This window comes from Gadus chalcogrammus, chromosome 11 (genome assembly GCF_026213295.1).
Source record: "Gadus chalcogrammus isolate NIFS_2021 chromosome 11, NIFS_Gcha_1.0, whole genome shotgun sequence".
In the NCBI taxonomy this organism is placed as follows: Eukaryota; Metazoa; Chordata; class Actinopteri; order Gadiformes; family Gadidae; genus Gadus; species Gadus chalcogrammus.
Genome location: NC_079422.1, coordinates 15,573,033 through 15,594,614, shown reverse-complemented (window position 1 = coordinate 15,594,614; position 21,582 = coordinate 15,573,033). Strand labels below are relative to the sequence as shown.

The window sequence follows — 21,582 nt, the reverse complement described above, 5'->3', positions numbered from 1 at the left end:
AAAGGAAGAGTAGGTAAGAGATGAGGCGGAGGACAGTGACAGGGATAGATAGATGGAGAGGATGAGAGGGTGAGGGAGGAAGCCTGGCACCCGGCAGATGACACATAACTTTCATGGAGACCAAACTAAGGGTGCCTGACTTCAGGAACGAGGTGTTTTAAAGCCTTATGTACACAGGGGAGGAACTCATCGTCGTCACCTCCGTGATGTGCTTAAAAAAAAAAGAGGGAAAAATCCATTGCAATGCTGTGTAAAACATCAATGATATAATCGTCCCCTGAGTGTTGTCCTTCTCAAAACCACTGGAACTCTGACCCCCCCCCCCCCCCCCCCTATTTTTTGTGTTTTCTGCGCAGGCTCCAAACCCTTCAAATGTAAGATCTGCAACTTTGCCACCGCCCAGCTGGGGGACGCCAGGAACCACGTGAAGAGGCACCTGGGCATGAGGGAGTACAAGTGTGACATGTGCGGGTGAGTCCTAGAGAGCGGGAGACGGGGCCCGCGGCGCTGGGCCGCGCAGTGGTAATTGATGCTGGGGAAATGGAGTTATCTATCCGTTTGCAGACAAAGGTCCTTGTGTTAAGTCTCATTCTTCAGAAGAGGTAAACCTCTTAGCCCAGAAGTCAAGAGTGTCTCCCTAAAGTTACCGTAGGCCTTAATTGACCGGTTTAAAGGTAGCGCTGGTGTGATTTGTGTGTCTTTGTTGATGTTTCGGAATCCCTTTTGCTTTCACTACTTCAAGGCCTGCTTATCCTTGATTCACTCCAGCGAGGGGGTTTTCTGGGAGTTCAGGTTTTTTTTCTTCTTTGGTCAAGTTGGAAGTTCATCAACGGTTAGATAAACTGAAAAGGTAATATTTCATCATGCCTCATGCCCAGAGTAGTCCATTCCATAGTATAACTTTATGTATGTTAGATTGGGGCCTGTTCAATACTCTGATTCGCCTATAGTGGACTAGCTCTAGTTCAACTACACGTAGACCATATTTAATCTTGCGTCAATACAATAGCAAACCTCTCCACTATCCTGCCATGTTCAAATGGTTGCATTCAACCGAAGACTCTGGGGTAAATTATAATGTCCAGCTTTGTGCAAACCTGTTGAATTTTCAACAATCCATTAATTCACTTGTGTATTTGTGTGTGTGTGTGTGGGGGTATGTGCTACACTGGTTTTGTAAACACTGGGGGGGGAGGCTTTTGTCGGTGTTGTGTTCTACAAGTCCTCCATCTTGAGGCGTTTCCTCCCAAAGTGCTGTCAATAATAAGTTTGGGTGTTGACCAAGGTCCTAGCTTTGCAAGCATGTGCAATATACCTTTAAATGGGGCTACTAAATACAGTCCCCGGTTTCACAAATCACGGGGAAATGGAGGAGCTGCGTGCTGCCAGTGCCAGCCGCCGGTGACAAATCATCCCCGTGTGCACTTTCAGTCCTGACTGATCACCTGGTCGACTCCGCCTGTGACTAAAGAGCAGCAAACAAAGAACTCCAGAAGGCACCCTCATTAAGGCCAGCGCGCCACACACACACACACACACACACACACACACACACACACACACACACACACACACACACACACACACACACACACACACACACACACACACACACACACACACACACACACACACAGTGCAATCCGACTTTAAGGTGTTTTTTTTTATAAAATGGAATGATATAGTTTTCTTAATCTAAATCCAAAGCATTTGCTAATGGGCAGCCATGTTTCAGGTATAATGTAATATCATTTTTTAATGTTTTTTTCTTTTTTACTTTGTATGACCTAGAAAAGTAAGATTATAGGGCTATTTAGCTAGGGTTTCTCCGGGGGTTACTAACGGTGGTTTAATATTTTGCTGGGCCAGTAAAAAATGCAAAAAGAAAAAAGAAAAACCAGTTGTCTCTAATGGGGTATTCTCTTATTAGCACCATTTGTCATTCCAATTAAGCTGAGGCTCGTTTCATGCAGCACTTTTGTATTGGCTATATTCTTTAATGACAAAACGGGGCATTTTCCAATTTGTTAGTAATTATGTTGTTGACAAGGCAAGCTACGGTGCTCCCATCGACTTTTTATCCTTGTCTATTCATTGCCATCATTGGCATTCGAGTAGGCTAGTATACTGCCCCCCCATTCCCCATGGCTTTTGTTAGTTTTGTGTTAAGTTTTTAAGAAAACTACGTGTATATTGCTTTGTCTCTTTTTTTTTTGCTTTTGTCTCTCTTCTTCCCTGTCTCCTTTTCGCTCCCTATCTTTCCCCTTTGTCTTTTTCTTTCTGTCTCTCTATGTCTTTAGTTCTCTATTAATCTTGCTCTTTCCGTCTGTCTGTCTGTCTGTCTACCTCGCTCTCTGGTTCTCTCTCCCTCCCTCCCGCCATCCCTCCCTTCTCTGTTTTGATGGGTGCTCCTCCTCCTGAACCTTAAGGCCCTTCGCGGTGACTCTGCGAGTCAGTGATGGAGGTGACGTTTGAACGTACGGCTCCTTAGCTGTTCACCTCACTCACACTCCACCATGGACACCCACAGCCTCTGCTCAGGCGCCGGGGTAGTTGTTGATCCTTAAAGATCATATTGTTGTGGCATTTCATTAAGAAATGCAAATCAAGGCCAGAACAGATTGGAACCCCTGACCGCCGTGCCAATCAAACACAGGAGGTATGTCTGGTGCTCTCTCTCTCTCTCTCTCTCTCGCCCTCTCTCTCTCTTTTGCTCCCTTGTGTCTCTCGCTCTCCCTACGTCTCGCTCTCGCTCTCTTCCTCCATCTGCATACATACGTCAGTCTGCTCTTTTTTACGTAATCTTGCTGTCCTCATTCGGTTATTACCGGAATCCTGGAGGTGCAAAAGCAGCGGGAAAACGCAAATTGGTCGCTCGCATGCAAAGGGAAAGATATCTCATATTTAATTGGTCAGAAGAAAGACTGCGTGACACGCAGCCATACCGGCTGCACGTGCGGAGGCAGGTTCTTGTCTTCTGCTCCCCGGCTTGTTGGGCTTCTCTTTTGCTACCACAGCGGGGCGAGGGGCCATTTAATGATGCTCCCCTACCCTCCATCATCTCTCCAAGAAAGGACCTGCCTTCACCACCGACCCCCACCACCACTGCTCCCCCACCACCAACACAACAGCCAACTTGGCGGCGCTGCCCCTCCTTTTCCCCAAAGATGCCACTGAAGGCCAGCGCTGTTTGTGGGTGTTAAATAATGCATCGCCAGTCTAAATGCTTTGAGACATTGGTTTAATATCCCGGGCTCAGGCACTGGAAGTATTAACACTGGGCCGGACTCCGATTGTCCTCCTGCGGACACCAGCTTTATAATTATGGGTCATAAGCTGCTGTTCCCACTGTCACTGCAGGAATGTGGGAGCAGCAGGGGGGGGCAGTGGGGGGGGGGGGGGGGAGGGGGGAAGAGGAGGGGAGTGAGTCCTCAAGAACTGTTGCTTTCAGCATAGTTCCGAAAGTTAGTTTTTCCCGGCAGGCCATATGCGTCCTCTTTGCTCTGAGAGATCGCCCCAGTGTCTCCGCGATAGTCTCACTGCTGCACTTCACTTGACTTAGTGTCTGTCTCCGTATATATAGTCACAATGTCACTCTCAGTGCTGGGCGTTTTGTATGCTCCGTCTGTGTGTGTGTGTGTGTGTGTGTCTGTGTGTGTGTGTGTGTGTGTGTGCATGATTTTTTTTGTGTTGCCGCAATGGGGCTGGCTCATGTCAGGCCCTTTGTGTCCCGGCCTGTCTACCAGGATGTCTGGGCTGCTCCCGGAATAGCACATCAGTTCCGCCTTTTTGCGGGGCTCATCCGCTGTAATGTGCCTTAATGCCCGGGGCCCGCGTGCCCGGGCTGCCGAGGCCCCGCCTGTGACAGAGGGAAGGAGCATCTTAGCGGGGCTGCTTATCCAGAGAAAGCCGTCACTTAACGCCACATTCCCCCCCCCCCCCCCCCCCCAACACACACACTTCTATTGTCTCCGCACATCCCCGCTCCCTGTCCTTGACGTGATTCTCTATAATCCCCCCAACGGAATCAGCCAAGAACTATTTTTATGTTTTTTTCTTTGGGTCCCCCCCTCCCTCTCATTTTCATTTAAACATTAATGTTGCCGATGAGGAGAAGGATCCCTATGTAGATGATTATAATGTCACTACCCTGATCCCCCCCAGTCCTCCTCCTTCTCTCTCCCCCCCCCCCCCCCCCCCCCGAAATAATTGTACATCATCGCCTCATAACGTGTCGGGGGGGGGACGTCTGCGGCGTGCAATTAAAACCGCAAGAATATAATGCACCAAATGACTGGCTGTCAGCCCCCGTGAACAACACACGCTTGGTGTTTGAGTTACACTTAATCATCACGTGCATTAGCCACTTTGCTAAGATCCCCGCACGCGTAGCAGGAAAGGGCACAAGACCGCTGGTGCTGTGCCGAGCATGCTGGAGGGGATGGGGTTGGTGCACGGGGGGGGGGGGGGGGGGGGGGGGTTGAGATCTTTTCAATACAAGCCCTCCATCGTACGCTTCTCGGGCCCTTTGCTTTGAAACCCTTTCTGGAGGCTCAGGGTGGAGTTGATGATGGAGATGACTGGGTGCGCGTGTGACTTATAACGTGTGTTGTCATGTGCTGGCAGGGATGTTTTGGTCCCGGGCGATCTGGATTCAGCACCGTAAAACGGATGCGGAGCAGATGTAAACAGTGTGAACATTGAATGGCGATGTCAGCAAAGCCCTTTCTTCGGCGTAACTTCGATGAATTTTAGGGAATGCCAGTCATTGCAATCATCCTGATTTCAGGCTTTAGGATTGCGCCTTGGCATTTCTTACGATCATTAAGATGTATCGCTTTTCAGATCGGAAGGAATGGGCCACCGAATAGCAGTCTCAGTTGATGTGCGGCTTTACCAAAATAAACACATTTTGCCCTAATGCCTTTAACTGAATTAAGTGTGCCATTATTGGAAATTAAATAAGTAACGCTTAAAGGTCATTGGGAGAATAATGCAGAAGAGGCCGGTCTTTAAAGGTTAAGTATGTAAGGGACTCGATCCGATCACAGCGAGTGCGGCGCAGCACGTACGACTTGGGAAGCTTTGAGTTCTCTTTTGACTCTGTGTGTAGTGATCACTCTTTATGACCGGGACAGCTTTACAGCCTGTTACCTCCACCTCCTCCTCCACACAGACAACCCCCCCCCCCCCCCCCCCCCCCCCCACACACCCCCTGCCCCTCATATCACGATAAATGCGAGGCATAATGGATTGGATGTGTTTAGTAGCCTTGGGCTGATGTTGGTCAAATTAATGTTTTTTGCAATGGAAACACAGTCGTGCGCTGATTTAGACTCACGCACACAAGCTGACAAAGAAAGGGGAGACTTTCTTGGTTTCTTGGCTCATGGCATAACAATCTTTACTTCGTGACATACTTTCTGGTTGTGAGTCTAAACAATGTAGGACTTTATAGCCTTCTGTTAATCAAGAAAACAATGAGGCTCAGCGAATATCATGCAGTCGTTTTTTAAAACAATTTTGCCATCTAATTTACACTTCAAATTAGGATGCAAGAAACACTTCAGGGACGAGAGATCTGTGTATGCCCAGTCACTTAAACTTTAGCGCCTGTTTTTCCCAAAGATTAATTAATTTAATAACATTGTAACTTTTTTCCTTTAGAGGAAATGGCTGAGCATCCTCCCAGCATCTACTGGGAAAGACGGGGAGCAAGTGAGGCTCTACTGGCAGCATCTACTGGGAGGGAGAGAAGGCTTAACAGCCTATTGGTCCAATTAGGGCCCAATTACATTTTTGTTTTCCTTTGCAGTCTGATATGGGGTCATCGAAGCTTCAGGGGCCTCAAGATTGTTGAGCCCTCGGGCCCGATAGTAGAGAGTGTTCCATCTAATTTAGATAAGGAAAGCAAACACCAGGGCCTGATACTTTTAAACGGGCGCCAGTAGTTTAACAGAAGGAGCGAACACAGCACATGATCTCTATGTGGAGCAGGCTAACGTCTTCATACCCAACTACCTAAACTAAGTGTGTGTTTTTTTTTTTTGACATCCTGAAGAATCCAACTATCTAATCTAAGCCTTCACAGGCTGTATGCTCTCACATCTTTTTGTGCAGCTGTGAAATGTACTCTATAGAGCTACTCATGTTACTAATGGTGGAGCTTGGGGGGGGGAGGGGGCACACAGAGTCTAAGTTAATGAGTGATTAACAACAGCAATTAAAAGAAGAAGAAGAAGAAGAGTGCGACAGACAAAGATGAGAAAAAGGGGTGCAATTAAAATATCAGTCCTGTCTTTGTCAAAAGTGCACGTGTCATCCATTGTGCACTTATTAAAAAAGCAGGGAGGGGGCGACCGGAGAGAGAATGGTGGTTAATTCCAGTGCCCCCGGAGTGTCTGGTAATCTGCCCACGGACAGGGCCTCTGCGAGAGGCTGTAACTCATGTTTAAGTGTGGCTCCGTGTCATCGCAAGGTTCACAATCGTGCATTTCCGTGTTGACACCCATCGGGGCAGGAGATATTTGGCAGTCAGGAGTAATTTAACTTAATTAATGGGATGCATATTTGATGGAGGAATAAAATATCCCGCCTCAGCAAAGTGGAAAGGCAGGGAGATTTAGTAGGAGTTAAAGGTGGAGGGGAGAGCAATTTGTGCGATCGGTTACTGGCTGCTTCTTGAGAGACAGAGAAGGAGAGAGCGAGAGAGCGAGTGAGCATACGAGCGAAAGAGAGGGAGAGGTGAAGATGGAGAGATGCAAGAGAGTGAGAAGGACAGAAGGGGAGAGAAATAGGAGTGGAGAGAGAGAGAGAGAAAGAGACGGTGACAGTAAGGTAGATGGCGAGGAGGGTGGGCAAGTGGTGGGGGGGGGGGGGGGGGGTTGAAAGAGAAGGAAGGAGGTGTATGTGGAGGACGAGGAGGAGGGCTGATGGAAATAGCTGGAGGAAGTGTGGAGGAGTGGCGGGGCCGTGCCGGGTAGGGGCCCGGGAGGAAGAGAGATGGATGGTTGACACAATGCTGAGCTGCCGTGTAGGGGGGAATGGGCTGTCCCTCCATTGAGAGGGCTATCAGACTGACAGGACTTGATTTAATTGATATCCAGAGTGAGCCCTTCTCAGCGCAAACGGGCACATTACGGCGGTTTGAAAACTTGTGGCGGAGCAACCGGCTGCCAAGGGCCTTTTTAATATTCATGAGGGGCTTTTAAGGGTTCGGAAGCAATACCCCCCCCCACACACACACACACACACTCCCCAACCCACTCCCAACACACACACACACACACTCCCGTTCGAACACACACACACACACACACACTTTACCTAAGACACGCAGACTCGCAAGGCGTCGGGTTCCTCAGTCAAACCCGTGGCCCGATGAAAAGCTGTCACGCCGCTCTTAATCTCCGCTGGCACTTTTTAATTGACTTCCTGTAGGTATAGATTATTTTCATGGAGAGTCTGCCACCGTGATGCTTGATACCGGCCCAGAGACTGGCATCTGGGATACTTGTAGCTCACTGCCTCCCGTGCTCCCCGTCAGCCTCTCTCTGTCTTCATCTATCTCTCTCTCTCTCTCTCTCCCTCTCTTCGTTTTTCAGTCGTGTCTCTCTGTTAAACCCCCGCCACCCCCCTTCCAAACACTTGTGTGTGTTGGCCAGACATACTGGGGAGAGGTAGAGGGAATGGTTGGGTAGGTGTGTGGTGGTGGTGGTGGGGTTCGGGGGTGAGAAATGCAATCAGTCATTGCCATCATCATAATTGAGCTGATGTACCTGCAGAGTGGGGGGGGCAAGGCAGGCTGCTGTCTGGCTGAGAAAGTGTTTGTGTGTGTATGTGTGTCTGTGTTCACAAATATATGTGTGGTTGTAAGTAGTAAAGTATTTCGATATTTTCGTTTTTTTTTGTGTCTTTCTGAGGCCGTCAACGCAATAAGACGAAACTCTCTGGTTCTTTCTGACCCATATGCACCCAAACACGAGTCATGCATGCCGCTTGTGTATGTTATACCACATTCCCGACGTCCGTTCAAACTTTATATTGCAAGGTCTTCTTGGCGTTCTCTTTCGTCTGTGCTCACAGTGAGAGTCTGAATAGGCAGTGTCCTCAGTGTGTTCCACGACCACTTCACTCCTTCATGGCCACGTCTCGATGGTTCGCATTCTTTAGATCCGAGATAATGCAATCCCCACGATTCTGCCAGATATGAAGTGATATTGACCATTGTCTATGCAAAATGGATAATAACCACTGACGAATGGGCAGCATTAGCGGTGAAATTGCATCAACCCTAACAGGCTATTGTAGAGAGCACACCTAGCCAATCCCCCCTCGTTCTCCCAGCGCCTGTTTAATTGATTAATTGCTGACGTGGATGGATGAGGGGTGGCAGGGTCCCAGAATCGGTGGCTGATTGCTAGTCAACCATAAACACGAGCAGCGACTGCGGCCCCTCAAGGGCAATATTCCTGCACCCCACCTTATGGTGATTCCTTATCCCGCCACTGACAACACCGGAAAAATATCTTGGCCATAAAGCGCTAGTATCACCGCTCTGACATATAAGTCCCCGACAGACGCGCGCACACACACACACACACACACACACACACACACACACACACACACACACACACACACACACACACACACACACACACACACACACACACACACACACACACACACACACACACACACACACACACACACACACACACACACACACACACACAGCTCGTTACCTCCCTCTGTCGCGCCTCCTCCAGTCCTCCCAGCACCCCCCTTGGACTCTGAAATCACCCGCGTGCCTTTCTGGCAGGGGCCCCGCTTTCCTTCTCCAGCACGCTCTCTGCCTATGGCCCCCCAAGGTAGTCGCGGCAACCCCCCCCACTCCACCTTTAAATATGGGGAAATAACGGCGGCGTGAGTGATGTCCCCCGCATCCTTGACTGGGACGGTCCGTGTGGCCGAGGCAACGTGTCTCCCCGCAGGCCCCCCCCCCCCCCCCCCCCCGGGGGACGTGTAAAGCAAACCCCGCAAAACACCTCCCAAGGCTGGGCCGAGGCAGCTACTGCACCGGGTACAGGGACGCCGTGGAGGCAGGGAGGTGTGTGTGTGTGTGTGTGTGTGTGTGTTTGTGTGTGTTTGTGTGTGTGTACATGCTCATATAGAGGGGGTGATGCCAGTGTTGTGTAACGTGCAGCAGTGTGACGTGATGTCGGATTTAATTAGTTTTGTATCTCAGAGATGTTCCGATATACATTAAGATAGCGATCGAAGTGTACCGAGGTAACGTCCTTCTTATGCCTGTGGGGGTTCTGTTCTCCGTCTTCTCCGCCGGGGTCTCTTGGTTTCAGGCGCTTGACGAAGGCACAGACGAGAGATGGCCATCGCAGCTTCTGGCAAATGCAAGGGCTGTTTTGAAGGCTCAAAGAGGGATGTTTTTTGGGGGTGAAAGGGTGCACAGTGCGGTGATGAACAAAGTGTGTCAATGCTGTGTGTGTGTGTGTGGGTCTGGGTCATGGGAGGTTAGATGATTTTTTGTCAAGCAAACCTTTCAGACCACTTTTAATGTGGTACCGCACTGAGTTTACCCAGATACCGCTGTCGACCGGACTGTTGGGGTTCGGCTGAGGGGTGGGGGTACAAGTTTTTACACACGCACGCACGCACACGCGCTTGCGCATGAACATACACACACACACACACACACACACACACAGTTTGCAAAAATATGCTGACACTTCCATTATCCATAAACCAGCCACTATCAAGTCTATTCATTTATTCAGTTTATTCAGCAATAAAGTAAAAAATAAATAAACTGAGGTCAGGTTTGTAAGGCAGGGCAGATCTCCCTGTGTCTTGGGCAGTTAAATTCCACATTACGGGGGGCTTACTCTGCCCACTTCTGTGGTCGTATTTTCAAAAGGCCTTGCCCCGTGTTCTCTCTAGCCTCCAGTACCTCTGATTGCTCAAACGGCTGCAGGCTACACCAGCGTGATTATGGTAAGGAAATTAAATCCCCAGCCATCTCCATGCCCATTTCGGCATTGAACGTGCGTTCGGTCCTTGTAATGGACAGTAGATGGCGCCATTCAACTTGCCAGGAACCCACAAGATGAGTCCTAGTGGATCCGTCTTGGACCACCTGGTCTATGGAACATTATAGAAGTCTTCCACAGACCAGTCAAACGCCGCTCCATTACAGAGATGTTTGTCCTGGTTGATAATTTTTTAAAGTCTCGGAACTAACTGACTTCTGTATTGTTTCATATTCTTCATTTTGAAACAAATTATTTGGCTGAATATAATTCTTGCAGATGTCAGAGGCAAAAAAAAGCCTTTTTAGTAAAAGGTTCAGGTAACATATTAAATTGTTAATATCAGGGAACTGAATAAGTTATACATTCACAACATTTTCACATGCCTGAAATTACGTGTAGTAAAAAAGACACACACACACACACACACACACACACACACACACACACACACACACACACACACACACACACACACACACACACACACACACACACACACACACACACACACACACACCCATTGGACCAAGGCCTCTCTGTAGCAAAGCTTCGGCGCTGTATCACGGGTTCAGTCTGTGTGCAGGAGTGAGTGTGGAAAGGCCCGTGGAAGCACCAGGGCTTCCACCAGCGGGGGCTGACTAAACGTTTGGGGAAGGCCCGACAGCAGCGGCATGAAGTTGTGTGTGTGTGTGTGTAGGGGTGGGGGAGGGAGGGGGACGGGGGGGGTTGTCCCTGGCGGTCCTGCTTTAACTAGGGCGAGCCTCTCTCTACCACCAGACCTCCGGGGGGTGGGGGGGCGATCAGCAGTGTCTCAGGAGAAGTCCCGGCTCCAGCACCTCGCGACCGGGCCCGTCAGGAGGTGGCTGGGTTTCGTGTGTGTGTGTGTGTGTGTGTGTGTGTGGGTGTGGGTGTGGGTGTGTACGGTTGTGCGTGTGTGTGTACGGTTGTGCGTGTGTGTGTACGGTTGTGCGTGTGTGTGTCTTGCCTTTTGTGTATGTGTGTGTGTGTGTGTGGGTGTCTGCCGCTGCTACTGGCGGTGATGGTAGTAGTGGATGGAGGGGGGGGTTTGGGGAAGCTGGGTGGGGACTGACAAGCCGAGAGGGCAATTACAGCAAGGACAAAGACTACACCGTGATAAGTCCCCACAGCACCCTAATGAAGAGAGCAGGTTAGACCGCTAAGAGCAGTGGGAAAATGAGCAGTGTGTGTGTGGGTGTATGTCTGTGTGTGCGCGTGTTTGTGTGTGTTTAACCTACCCAAGGACGATACACACTCCGAGGTCACGTCGCTACCAGTGCTTGCCCACCTCACTTAACTGATGCCTTGCTACGCTGTGTGTGTGTGTGTGTGTGTGTGTGTGTGTGTGTGTGTGTGTGTGTGTGTGTGTGTGTGTGTGTGTGTGTGTGTGTGTGTGTGTGTGTGCGTGTGAATGCACGTGTGCGCGCATGTTTTCTGATGTATTTTTCGGGGCCTAATTCAAGCCAAAGTAAACAACAACACGAGAGTGGAAAAGTGGGGACATCATTAGGGACTCATCGTCCCGTGGATGTGAGTAATAAGGGAGAAGGTCCCCATGCTGCCTGGGAATGAAATGAAAGCTCTTTTAAATCGGCCCATTTTCTGGCGGGTAAACGATATGCAATTTCTTTGAGTTTTTTTTGTATGTGTTTTTTAGTTTTTTTTTTCCACACTCTCATTTTAAATATTTTGTAATAACAACTTGATTGGGGATTCACTCCATATTAATCAGCCGTGGATCCACAACAGGGGGCTGTGTTATTTTCTTCAAATAAGGTTGTGTTTCTTTTAGTCGGGCGCCGTGGATAATTTATTTTTGATATTGGAAAAAGATATATAATGATAAAGGACCAAAGCGAATAAATCCGAAAGCTTACAGATCAGAGAAAAGAATAGACATCAGTAGAAATAAATACGTATATATTTTTTATGATCTTATACTCCCACCCCTTGCTTGGTCACTGTGCATATCCATTCTGGATCCGATTAGAGATCCCCAGATCTAGTTATCAGAGCAGGTCCCAATACCACCAGACCCCCTCCATTCTCTCTCTCTCTCTCTCTCTCTCTCTCTCTCTCTCTCTCTCTCTCTCTCTCTCTCTCTCTCTCTCTCTCTCTCTCTCTCTCTCTCTCTCTCTCTCTCTCTCTCTCTCTCTCTCTCTCTCTCTCTCTCTCTCTCTCTCTCTCTCTCTCTCTCTCTCTCTCTCTCTCTCTCTCTCTCTCTCTCTCTCTCTCTCTCTCTCTCTCTCCCTCCCTCGTCGGGGCAGTGGGAGATGGTGTGTATCTGATAGTGCTGTGTTGGCACACATTCCCTGGATCTGATAAGGGAAGCTCTGAAGCGTTGCTTATTCAAATCTGTGCGTGTTCACAGTGAATGGGAACAGGTAAAGGCAATAAGATACACGGAGATAACCCTTCTGGAGAGGGGGTGAGGCAGAGGGGGAGAGAGGAACCACTTTTTACCCACTAATGCGCGGCAACTGAGCTTTTTTGTGTGTGGGTGTGTGTGTATGGGTGTCTGTGGGGATGGGCGTGTGCGTGTTAGTCTCTGTGAGTGTGTCGGTGGTGTGGGGGGGAAGAGGTATATGCAGAACACTGCACATAGTTTTGCTTTAATTTTTAATGCATTTTTCATTCTGAATTGAACTCTTGAGACACAAAGCAATTCATTGAAGTCTGAGAATTTTTCAGGACTTCAGGATTTTGTTTGCTTTATACATTTATTTGGTTTTTACAAACTGGCCAGTTCTAATTCAAGGCTCAATGGTAATGGCAGTATTTACAATATTTATGCATGTAAGTCGCATAGGTATGTGTTGGTTTTAGTGTGTATGTATGTGTGTGTGTGTGTGCTGTGTTTCAAGGCTAGTTGAAAACCTAATAAAATAGAATAAAAAAATAAAATAAGTATTGTTTGAGTTTTTGATGATAAAAAAATTATAAAATAAAAAGAGGCAGATTCAATTTGTTGTAACACTCCTCTTGGATGTTAAGCAACACTCTAATCTAAAACAACGCGACTTCTTGGTTGGAGCATGGAGGGTGGTTCACTGGCGGTCTCTGGGGCAGCGAGTGTGTGTTTGTGTGTGTGCATGTGTGTGTGTTTTTTAAGTATGTGCGTGTGTGTGTGTGCTTGTCTGCGTGCATGCGTGTCAGTGTGTGGGGGCTATGACATATGTTGCACTAGCTCATTGTGGAGGATTACCACTGCTAGTTAAACAGGGGGCTGAGGATCCTCCCAGGGCCCGGGCGTGCTAACGCGTCCAGCCTCGTACGGAGCTGGGCTGCTCTGCAGCCATTCGCTGGAAGAAGGTGTGTTTGTGTGTGTGTGTGTGTGCACGTGCAGGCGTGTGTGTGTGTTTGTGTGACATGTCTCTGAACGTACACTCGCAATGAAATATGTTGTTGGCCGATGCTCTGATTAGTAATTCTTTTTTTTTCCTCTTCTAGATGACACAAATTATGAGCAGATTCTTTACTTTAATTATCGCCTTAATAAAAGCAATTAGTACTGATAATTGCAAGGCTGCCATTTATACAGGACATTTCTGTTTGTTAATTATTTGTTTACCCAATACTTTTTCATAATTAAATCATCATTTTTTGGTGTTGGCAATTTTTGGTTTGCTTTAATGAATAGCTACTATTGATAATATTATTAGTGCAGATTATAACAACTGTCCAGTTAGATTTATTAGTATTTGCTCCATTGTCTGGGCTTGTTTGCAAATTAGTCTTGTGTGTCTTTGGTTTGTGTTAGACAAATATAAGTTTGTATTGAGACATTCATTTAAAGAGTGTCATTGCTAGTGCCTCATGTATTATTATTATTTAAATTATTTTTACTCTTTTGATGCAGAGAAATGTAGTCATTAAATATAATCAATCTAGAATTAAATATTGTCAACATAGACACTACATCCAGTTTGATTTTAGAGAGACACTTTGGAGTCACAAATGTCTTCTAATTGAGGCCACCTATTCAAAATCCTCTTGTTTGCGTATCGTGTGACTATGTTTTTTGGTGCAATTTATTAGATTCCTTTTAGTGCAAGGTTGTCTCTGCAATCTTTTATTTAATGTTTCATTTAATCCCTCAATATGGAGCCTTCCAAATCAATATGATGACACACACACACACACACACACACACACACACACACACACACACACACACACACACACACACACACACACACACACACACACACACACACTAGGGGTGTGCCAAATAATCGTCATGACGATGCATCGCGATTCTAATTTTCACGATCTACTGCATCGATTGTTGACGCCAAGAATCGATTATTAATTTAAAAAAATGAATAATATTTTTTTTATTTTTTTATTTTATTTTATTTTTTATATAGTTTTATAAAGCCTATTCACTTTTTGTGGCATCCGTTTGTCCTCTTATGTTTATGAAATGATATTGTTGTTATAATGGCAGCTACTTCCAAAAGGGGAAATGTTTGAATGTTTTCATTTCATTGGTTTAAAGGACCACTGAGGCCATGTAAACGGCACTGATTATCCTTATTTTGTTATTTTAAGTTTTATAGATCCTTAGCACTTCTTGTCAGTGTATCCAGTAATAGTCGTTTCAATAAATACAGCTATGTATGAATTGAGTTGCTTTGAGCTATCAATTGAACACACTATCCAGATCATACACAGCCAGTCAGCCACTGGTAATGGCTTAATTTTTTTTTAACAGTGTTCAGTGAAAATTCGCAATGCATCGCAATAATTCAAGTATCGCGATGCATCGTGATAGAATCGCATCGTGGCATGTGAATCGTGATATGAATCGAATCGTGACTTCTTTGGCAATACCCACCCCTAACACACACACACACACACACACACACAATTAGAATACGAAAAGTCTAATACATTTGTCCCCCACCATTGGTAGGGATGAGCAATTATTTGAAAAAGTTTTTACGCAAAGGAGCTGAAAAAGAGAATATGGACGCAGAGCCTTTCTGACGTGTGTGTGTGGTGGGGCAGAGTGGACATAGGACACGTTTCAAGACGCTTTGATGCCAAACTCCGGTGGTAACGCACAACTGTTAATAAGCAACCATAACTACTCCTTCAAGGTGACAGTTGCACACCTAAAAGCAGAGCAAATAAATTAAAAAGGGGGAGGATATGCTTGCTTATTCCCCCCCTCTCACACACACACTCTTACGTGTTTTTCTAGTCCTCCCTCTCTTTTTCCTGTCTTTCTTTGGGCATAAGAGAGGAATTTCCCGGCTGCAGATTGTATTGGTGGTGAAAGAATGTCAGCCTGAATAAAGGGCTGGGAGGCCTAGGTCACCGGGGCGGGCCGTGCATAGCGACCTGCGTCTCCAGGTCTGTTTGTGGACACACTGACATCGGCAAACATGCTGCGACGTCTACCCCCCCAACCCCCAACGCACCCTTTCATATTTTTCACCCAACCCCTCCAAACACACACACACACCTTTTTTAAAAAAATATGTTTTTTGGGGGGGGTGGGGGACTTTCAGGACAATCGCATGCTCTAAAAAAAAATTATATATCGAGATGGGAATGATGCTTTGAGGATATAATTAAAGATATCGTTCAAAGAACAACTTTTTGCATATTTGAATTATTACTGTCGTTAAAAAACCACACGAAATATGGAAATCTGATTGCCGGAAGCACATAAATCAATGATCAGCGAGGCCTCAGAGCCCAATAAATATGAGGAGTTAAATACTTTAAAATGCAAATCACATCTACAAAATTAGCATACGGCTGAATTTAAAGGATGCGGCTTCCTTCCTTAAGACCCTCTAAGGTAAAAAAAGAAATATAAAAAAGGTAGGGGTTGGATGGGGCAGTGGTGTAGTGAAAGCCAACACCAGGCCCTTCCCCCCCCCCGTCCCTAAATTGTCATTGGTCAAGTCCTATCCATGGTGAATCATAGCAGGTGAAGGGGCTGACAGACACACTGGGCCCTGTCTCTTTTGTGCATCCAGAGTGCCTTAAGTGATCTGAATAATTAGGGAGTTAATTATTCTTCATCCATCTAAATCAGAATGGGACAGATATGGGGATGGAATTTATAATTTTTTTCTCATAGCCCCGGCATCCTGTCTTGTCCTAATGCGGTAAACTAAAGTGACTGTGAATAATGCCGACTGACCTCAGAGTAATTACCGCACGCCTGGCAATTTGCTTTACTGTTGCTAATTGAGGGTATTGATTCGGTGAGATTCATATTAAAAATACATATGTTTTATTGCCAGGATTTCTTTCCCCCCCCCCCCCGCCCCCCAGAAGTCCTTAATGTATTATTAATTTTTTTATTTTTTATTCCACAATAATTAGCAGAAAGGATGTGCTTCACCGCAGGCTCGGTGCGCTTTCCTTTGTCTCAGCCGCTACCCGCCGTCGCAGGTACGCTCAGCCAAAGTTTCTGCTGAATCTCAGATAATTTTTTTTTACTTGCGCCGACCAAACGGAGCACACAGCAAGCAACTGCTTATGCAACGTTCACGGCCACAAACCCCACCCCCCCCCGCCTGAAACGTCACCTCCCGCCGAAGTTACTCCAAGTGGACTCAATTTAACTTTATTGTTCCAAACGCGATTGGATCACTGAAGAACACCGCCCGGCAATCTCGTGGCAGTGAAGCTATAGCTCACGTGCGACGCAGTGCCGGTGGCTCCTGTGAGATTCGATTGGCTGGGAGAGAAACCGCACACCTCCCCACCAGTGGCCGTTGTATCCGGTTAGCTCCGAAAAGAGGAAAAGGACCCAGCATTGTTTTCGTCTCAGACGTTTAAAGACGCGCTGGTACCTCTGGATCAATGGACACGATGTCTCCGTGTGCATTAACAGCCAGGTTAGAGTGTGAGGTTAAAACCGGCCGCCACCTCTATGGGAGGGGGAGGAAACGTAGGCAGGGGGGGGGGGGGGAAATCAATGTTCTCTATGTGGAGTCATGGAGGTTGGCCTGGTACTTCTGAAGGCATCCCTTTACCTGTGTGTGTGTGTGTGTGTGTGTGTGTGTGTGTGTGTGACACGAAGAGGGCAAGTCGAGCGTGTGTTTGTTTTGGGGGGAGGAGTAGTGGCACTGTCACTGTCGCTGGCAAGATGTGTTCATGTGTGAATGCCCTTCTTATGGCGCCTGCAGGTATTGACCAGCAAAGGAGGACGGGTCTCTCTCCCTCTCGCTCTCGCTCTCCTCCCTCCTCATCTCTGGTATTTTCAACCTCTGGACTAACAGGAGATCGGGTGGCAGCTCTGTGGCCTACCTAACCACCCAGATCTGGATCGATGGAGGAGGGCGTTGTTGGTTAATGCTCCTCAACTTATGTGTCTCACTCCACAAGGCTTTCTCCTTGTGGCTTAGGAAGAGGCTTAAACACATGCATTAAGAGAGTGTGTGTGTGTGTGTGTGTGTGTGTACGTGTGTGTGTGAGTGCGCATTCAGACAGAACTCAGGCTGAAAGGCTAAGCAGCTTGAGGCCTGTTATTAGTCCTCTGTGTTTAAGGGCCATACATGTTTAGACGGAGTATGACTCCCTTTATTTTATTTACTGTCAAGGCGATAAGTACACATGGGAAGACCCCCTTCATCAGAGAAAGCTGTGTGCGCGTGTGCTGATGCGCGTGCGTGCATGTGTGTGTGTGTGTGTGTGCGTGTGTGCGTTCATCTGCGCATGCAAAGGATAAGCACCCATGGTGGGTGATTGCCGCCGGGTGACCCTGTTTACTTTTAGGCTAACAGTGCTTCTCTGTCTCCGCTGCTCCTCAGACCACCAACAACAACAACAACAACAACATCTAGTCACTCTGCTGTAATTCACTGTGAGCGTCCTCACCGTGCCCGGCTAGACACAGGCCGCATTTGGATGGCGCGTTTTAAATACTGGCGCCTCCCACGCATGATCAGTAGTACACGGGGAGGAATAAAATGCACATTCTCCACAAGGGCTTGTGTTTAACACCTTTTTTTGGTGCACACACACAAACACACCCACACAGATTCACTCATACAACCCACACACGAAAACTAACATTCAGTACACTACAGTAACCACACACACACACACACACACACACACACACACACACACACACACACACACACACACACACACACACACACACAGGTAGTTAAGCTCGGGGGGGGGGGGGGGGGGGGGGGGGGGGGGGGGGGGGTGAAGCACAATGCAGAGGGCTGAGCAGAGTCTCCAGAGGTGCTTGGGAATGGGGCTGCGACTAGGGGGCAGTCCCACAAGAAAGATTTAAGATTACTAATGATAAGATCAACCATCTAAAGTCTGATAGCTCAAGCCTGGGCGCACGGAGCGTTTCACCTTCTTTCATTTCATGCTTTTTTCGAACAATCATGTTGATGGAAGCGAGGATCTTGAACGGATGATCTGCAGGCTTTCACCCAGTCGTGCTCTGAACGCTTTCACCCAGAAGCGTTTTGAAAGCTTTCACCCAGTAGTCTTTTGTAAGCTCTCATCCTGTATGGAAACAAGGCCCTTCAGGACCCCCCCCCCCCAGAAGTCCAGCTACACCCTAGGTCTACAGGATCCCAGATGAAGGGAGGGGCAGCCAGATCAAAGTGTCTTTGGGTAAAACAATCAATCATAAATCATCCCCGGTAAAGACCCAAGAAGGAGAGAATCGATAGGAAGAGATGCAGTGATAAACCCAGAAGAGGAACTCATGAGGAGGCTCCACTCAAATCAGACCCCGCGTTCTCCTCAGGCCCCAGGCCCAACGGGTTGCTCATGGATCTCTGATTCGCGGTGGCTGTCTGTCTCAGAAGAAGTGTTGGTGTACGTTGTGCTGGTAGTGGTGGTGGAGGTAGTGGTGGTGGAGGTAGTGGTGGGGTTACTTTGGCGTCAGAACACTTAGTCTGTCTGCTGCTCGGGTGGGACAGAATGGTCCCGACGTGGTGGAGGGATGTGCAGGCTACTCTGTTGCTTCTGCTCCGCTGGTCAGCTGTCCTCTGAAGGACCCGTCAGCCGAACAGCCGTCCCATCCCCCACACCGCCACCTATCCCCCGGCACCCCCACCCATCCGCCCTTACCCGGAGGCTGCCGGCTGGGGTGGGCGCACACCTCATTTTGTGTGTGTGTGTGTGTGTGTGTGTGTGTGTGTGTGTGTGTGTGTGTGTGTGTGTGTGTGTGTGTGTGTGTGTGTGTGTGTGTGTGTGTGTGTGTGTGTGTGTGTGTGTGTGTGTGTGTGTGTGTCGAGCCGTAGTGGTAGAAGGGTCTGGACCACAGGGGTCTGAGCTTCCTATTTCTCTCCAGATTTTTGTGTGTGTGTGTGAATGACTCAAGCCGTAGTGGTAGAAGGGTCTGAGACTTTGTGTGTGTGTGTGAGAGGGGACATGCAGTCCTTGGGCGGGTCAGTCCGGTGGTCAATACCAAGACTTCTGCTCCACTAACCATATGGACAATATGGATCAATAGGAGGTGAAGGCACATATATTTTACTAATTACTCCAATAATTAGAACGGTCGTTTGCGATTAAAATAAAATCAGTGCGTGGTCAATTCCTGCTAAATGGCTTCGGACACGGTGGACCAATCCTGTTAAGGCCGTGTTGCGCTCTTGTCATAAAATCATTTAGGGAAAACCACATTAGTGAGGTGGTGTTCTGTTATTTATTTCTTTATTTCAGTTCGGAGCTTGACCACAGAAAGCCCACAAGGGAAAGCAGCGGATAACTTGTTTTGGCGTATTGTACACGGCTGCAAAAACACACACACACACACACACACACACACACACACACACACACACACACACACACACACACACACACACACACACACACACACACACACACACACACACACACACACACACACACACACACACACACACACACACACACACACACACACACACACCACTGCATGTGTGCCTCTGCAAGTCAGCGGAAATACCTGCAACTGGTCCACTTAGCCGTGTACACAGACATGTGGGGTAGCAGAAAGCAAAAACATGTGGTCATTGTTCGTGCCATTTACCATTATAAATACAAAAAAGTAAATATAAAGTATTTATTTGCATCCATCATCAAGGGAGATATTTGCACAATTTAGATTAAACACAGAATGTGTCCATCCTCAATGATTCTCATAAAGAACCCTTACGCTTATTCTCAAACCAAAGTGAAACTTAAAAGTACTTTTAAGAGCTTGCTCTTCATTCCTCATATACATCTCATTAATAACCCAGACGCTAATTCTACAACAAAAGCTTTGGCGGTGTAACGGAGGACCGGGAAGGAGGTGGAAGGAGTGTGGAAGGAAAAGGAAGGGAAGGGAATGTGCTGTGGCAGTCTTTTTTTTAGTTTAGTTTAGCGTAGCGCACAGCGCACAGCCGCCGCCGTCGCAGCGGCAGCAGTAGCAACAGCTACACGGGAGGCGTCGGAGAGCGAGAGGGGGAGAGAGGGAGACACCCGCGTTGTTCTAATGTCCTAGAGCCATGCTCGGCGTCCTGCTAAAGATGGCTGTTTTTACACAGGTAGGCAGTTTGTGGAGGGGGAGACACTGCCTCGCTGAAGCAAGATGAAAAAAAAAACAACTAAAAAAAGAAAGACACAAGAGGAATCAAAGGATGTCCCACCCCACCGTGCCTTTTAAATAATGTAACAAATATTCTAATTTACAAAAAAAAGAAAAAAATCTCTTCATCCTTCCTGCTAATCTGAGCACTAATTTATTCCAACCCAAGGCCATATTAGTATGCTAGCCAAGGGCAAAACGGTTATGACAAGAGCAAGTTCCCGCGGAGAAAAATAACTTCGACACAGATGAAGAGAGATGGATGAGAGAGTGGGCTCTGTGATTGAAAACTAGAGCATCTGGTCAATGTTAATAAATACTTCATATGCTATGGTCAGTTGTTTTTTTTTGCGGTAAAAATACAACAGTAAAGTCAACAGGGGAGTCTTCATTATCTTGGCAATTTCCCAGATAATTTAGCACACTGCATTTTTGGTACAATTAGAATCTCATCTACAATAATATTCATTTTTTTTGTCTTCAATTCTGTGTATTTTTTGGTGCTTTTCCAAAGTTTTGGGGAAGCAATAAAGCATTGTTTGTGGTTTTAATAACTCACGCTTTTCTTTTTTTCTGATTAATTGCAACTGTATTGTGAGCGTGTGTGCATGCGTATGTGTGTCTGCATGCATATTATTGATGCTGCTTTCTTTGTTATTTTTTTCCCTTTCGAAATGCATTTGAGCAATGGGACTTTGCACCGGTCATCAAACAGACACTTCATTATAGGAGCCGCGATAACAAATACATTGTGTAGGATAATGATGGCGCTGCTTCATATTGTTCATTTTACATTGGGGTGTCACACCGCACACGGGACTTGGCTTTGTGTGTGTGTGTGTTCATCATGTGTGTGTGTGAGTATCTATATTTATATAAATGTGTGAGCGTGCGTGGATGTATCTTTGTTTTTGTCATTTTACAACATCACGTTTCAACAAATTAATG

General features: G+C 47.2%; 1 protein-coding gene across 1 annotated transcript in view; it reads left to right on the top strand.

Annotated features, from left to right (window-relative positions):
- The window catches only part of znf407 (zinc finger protein 407), a 121,359-nt gene that overhangs the window by 9,102 nt on the left and 90,675 nt on the right, over positions 1–21,582 (top strand). The window contains exon 4 of the mRNA XM_056602016.1: positions 357–471. Coding sequence (XP_056457991.1) covers positions 357–471 — 115 coding nt within the window. The remainder of the gene's footprint in view (positions 1–356; positions 472–21,582) is intronic.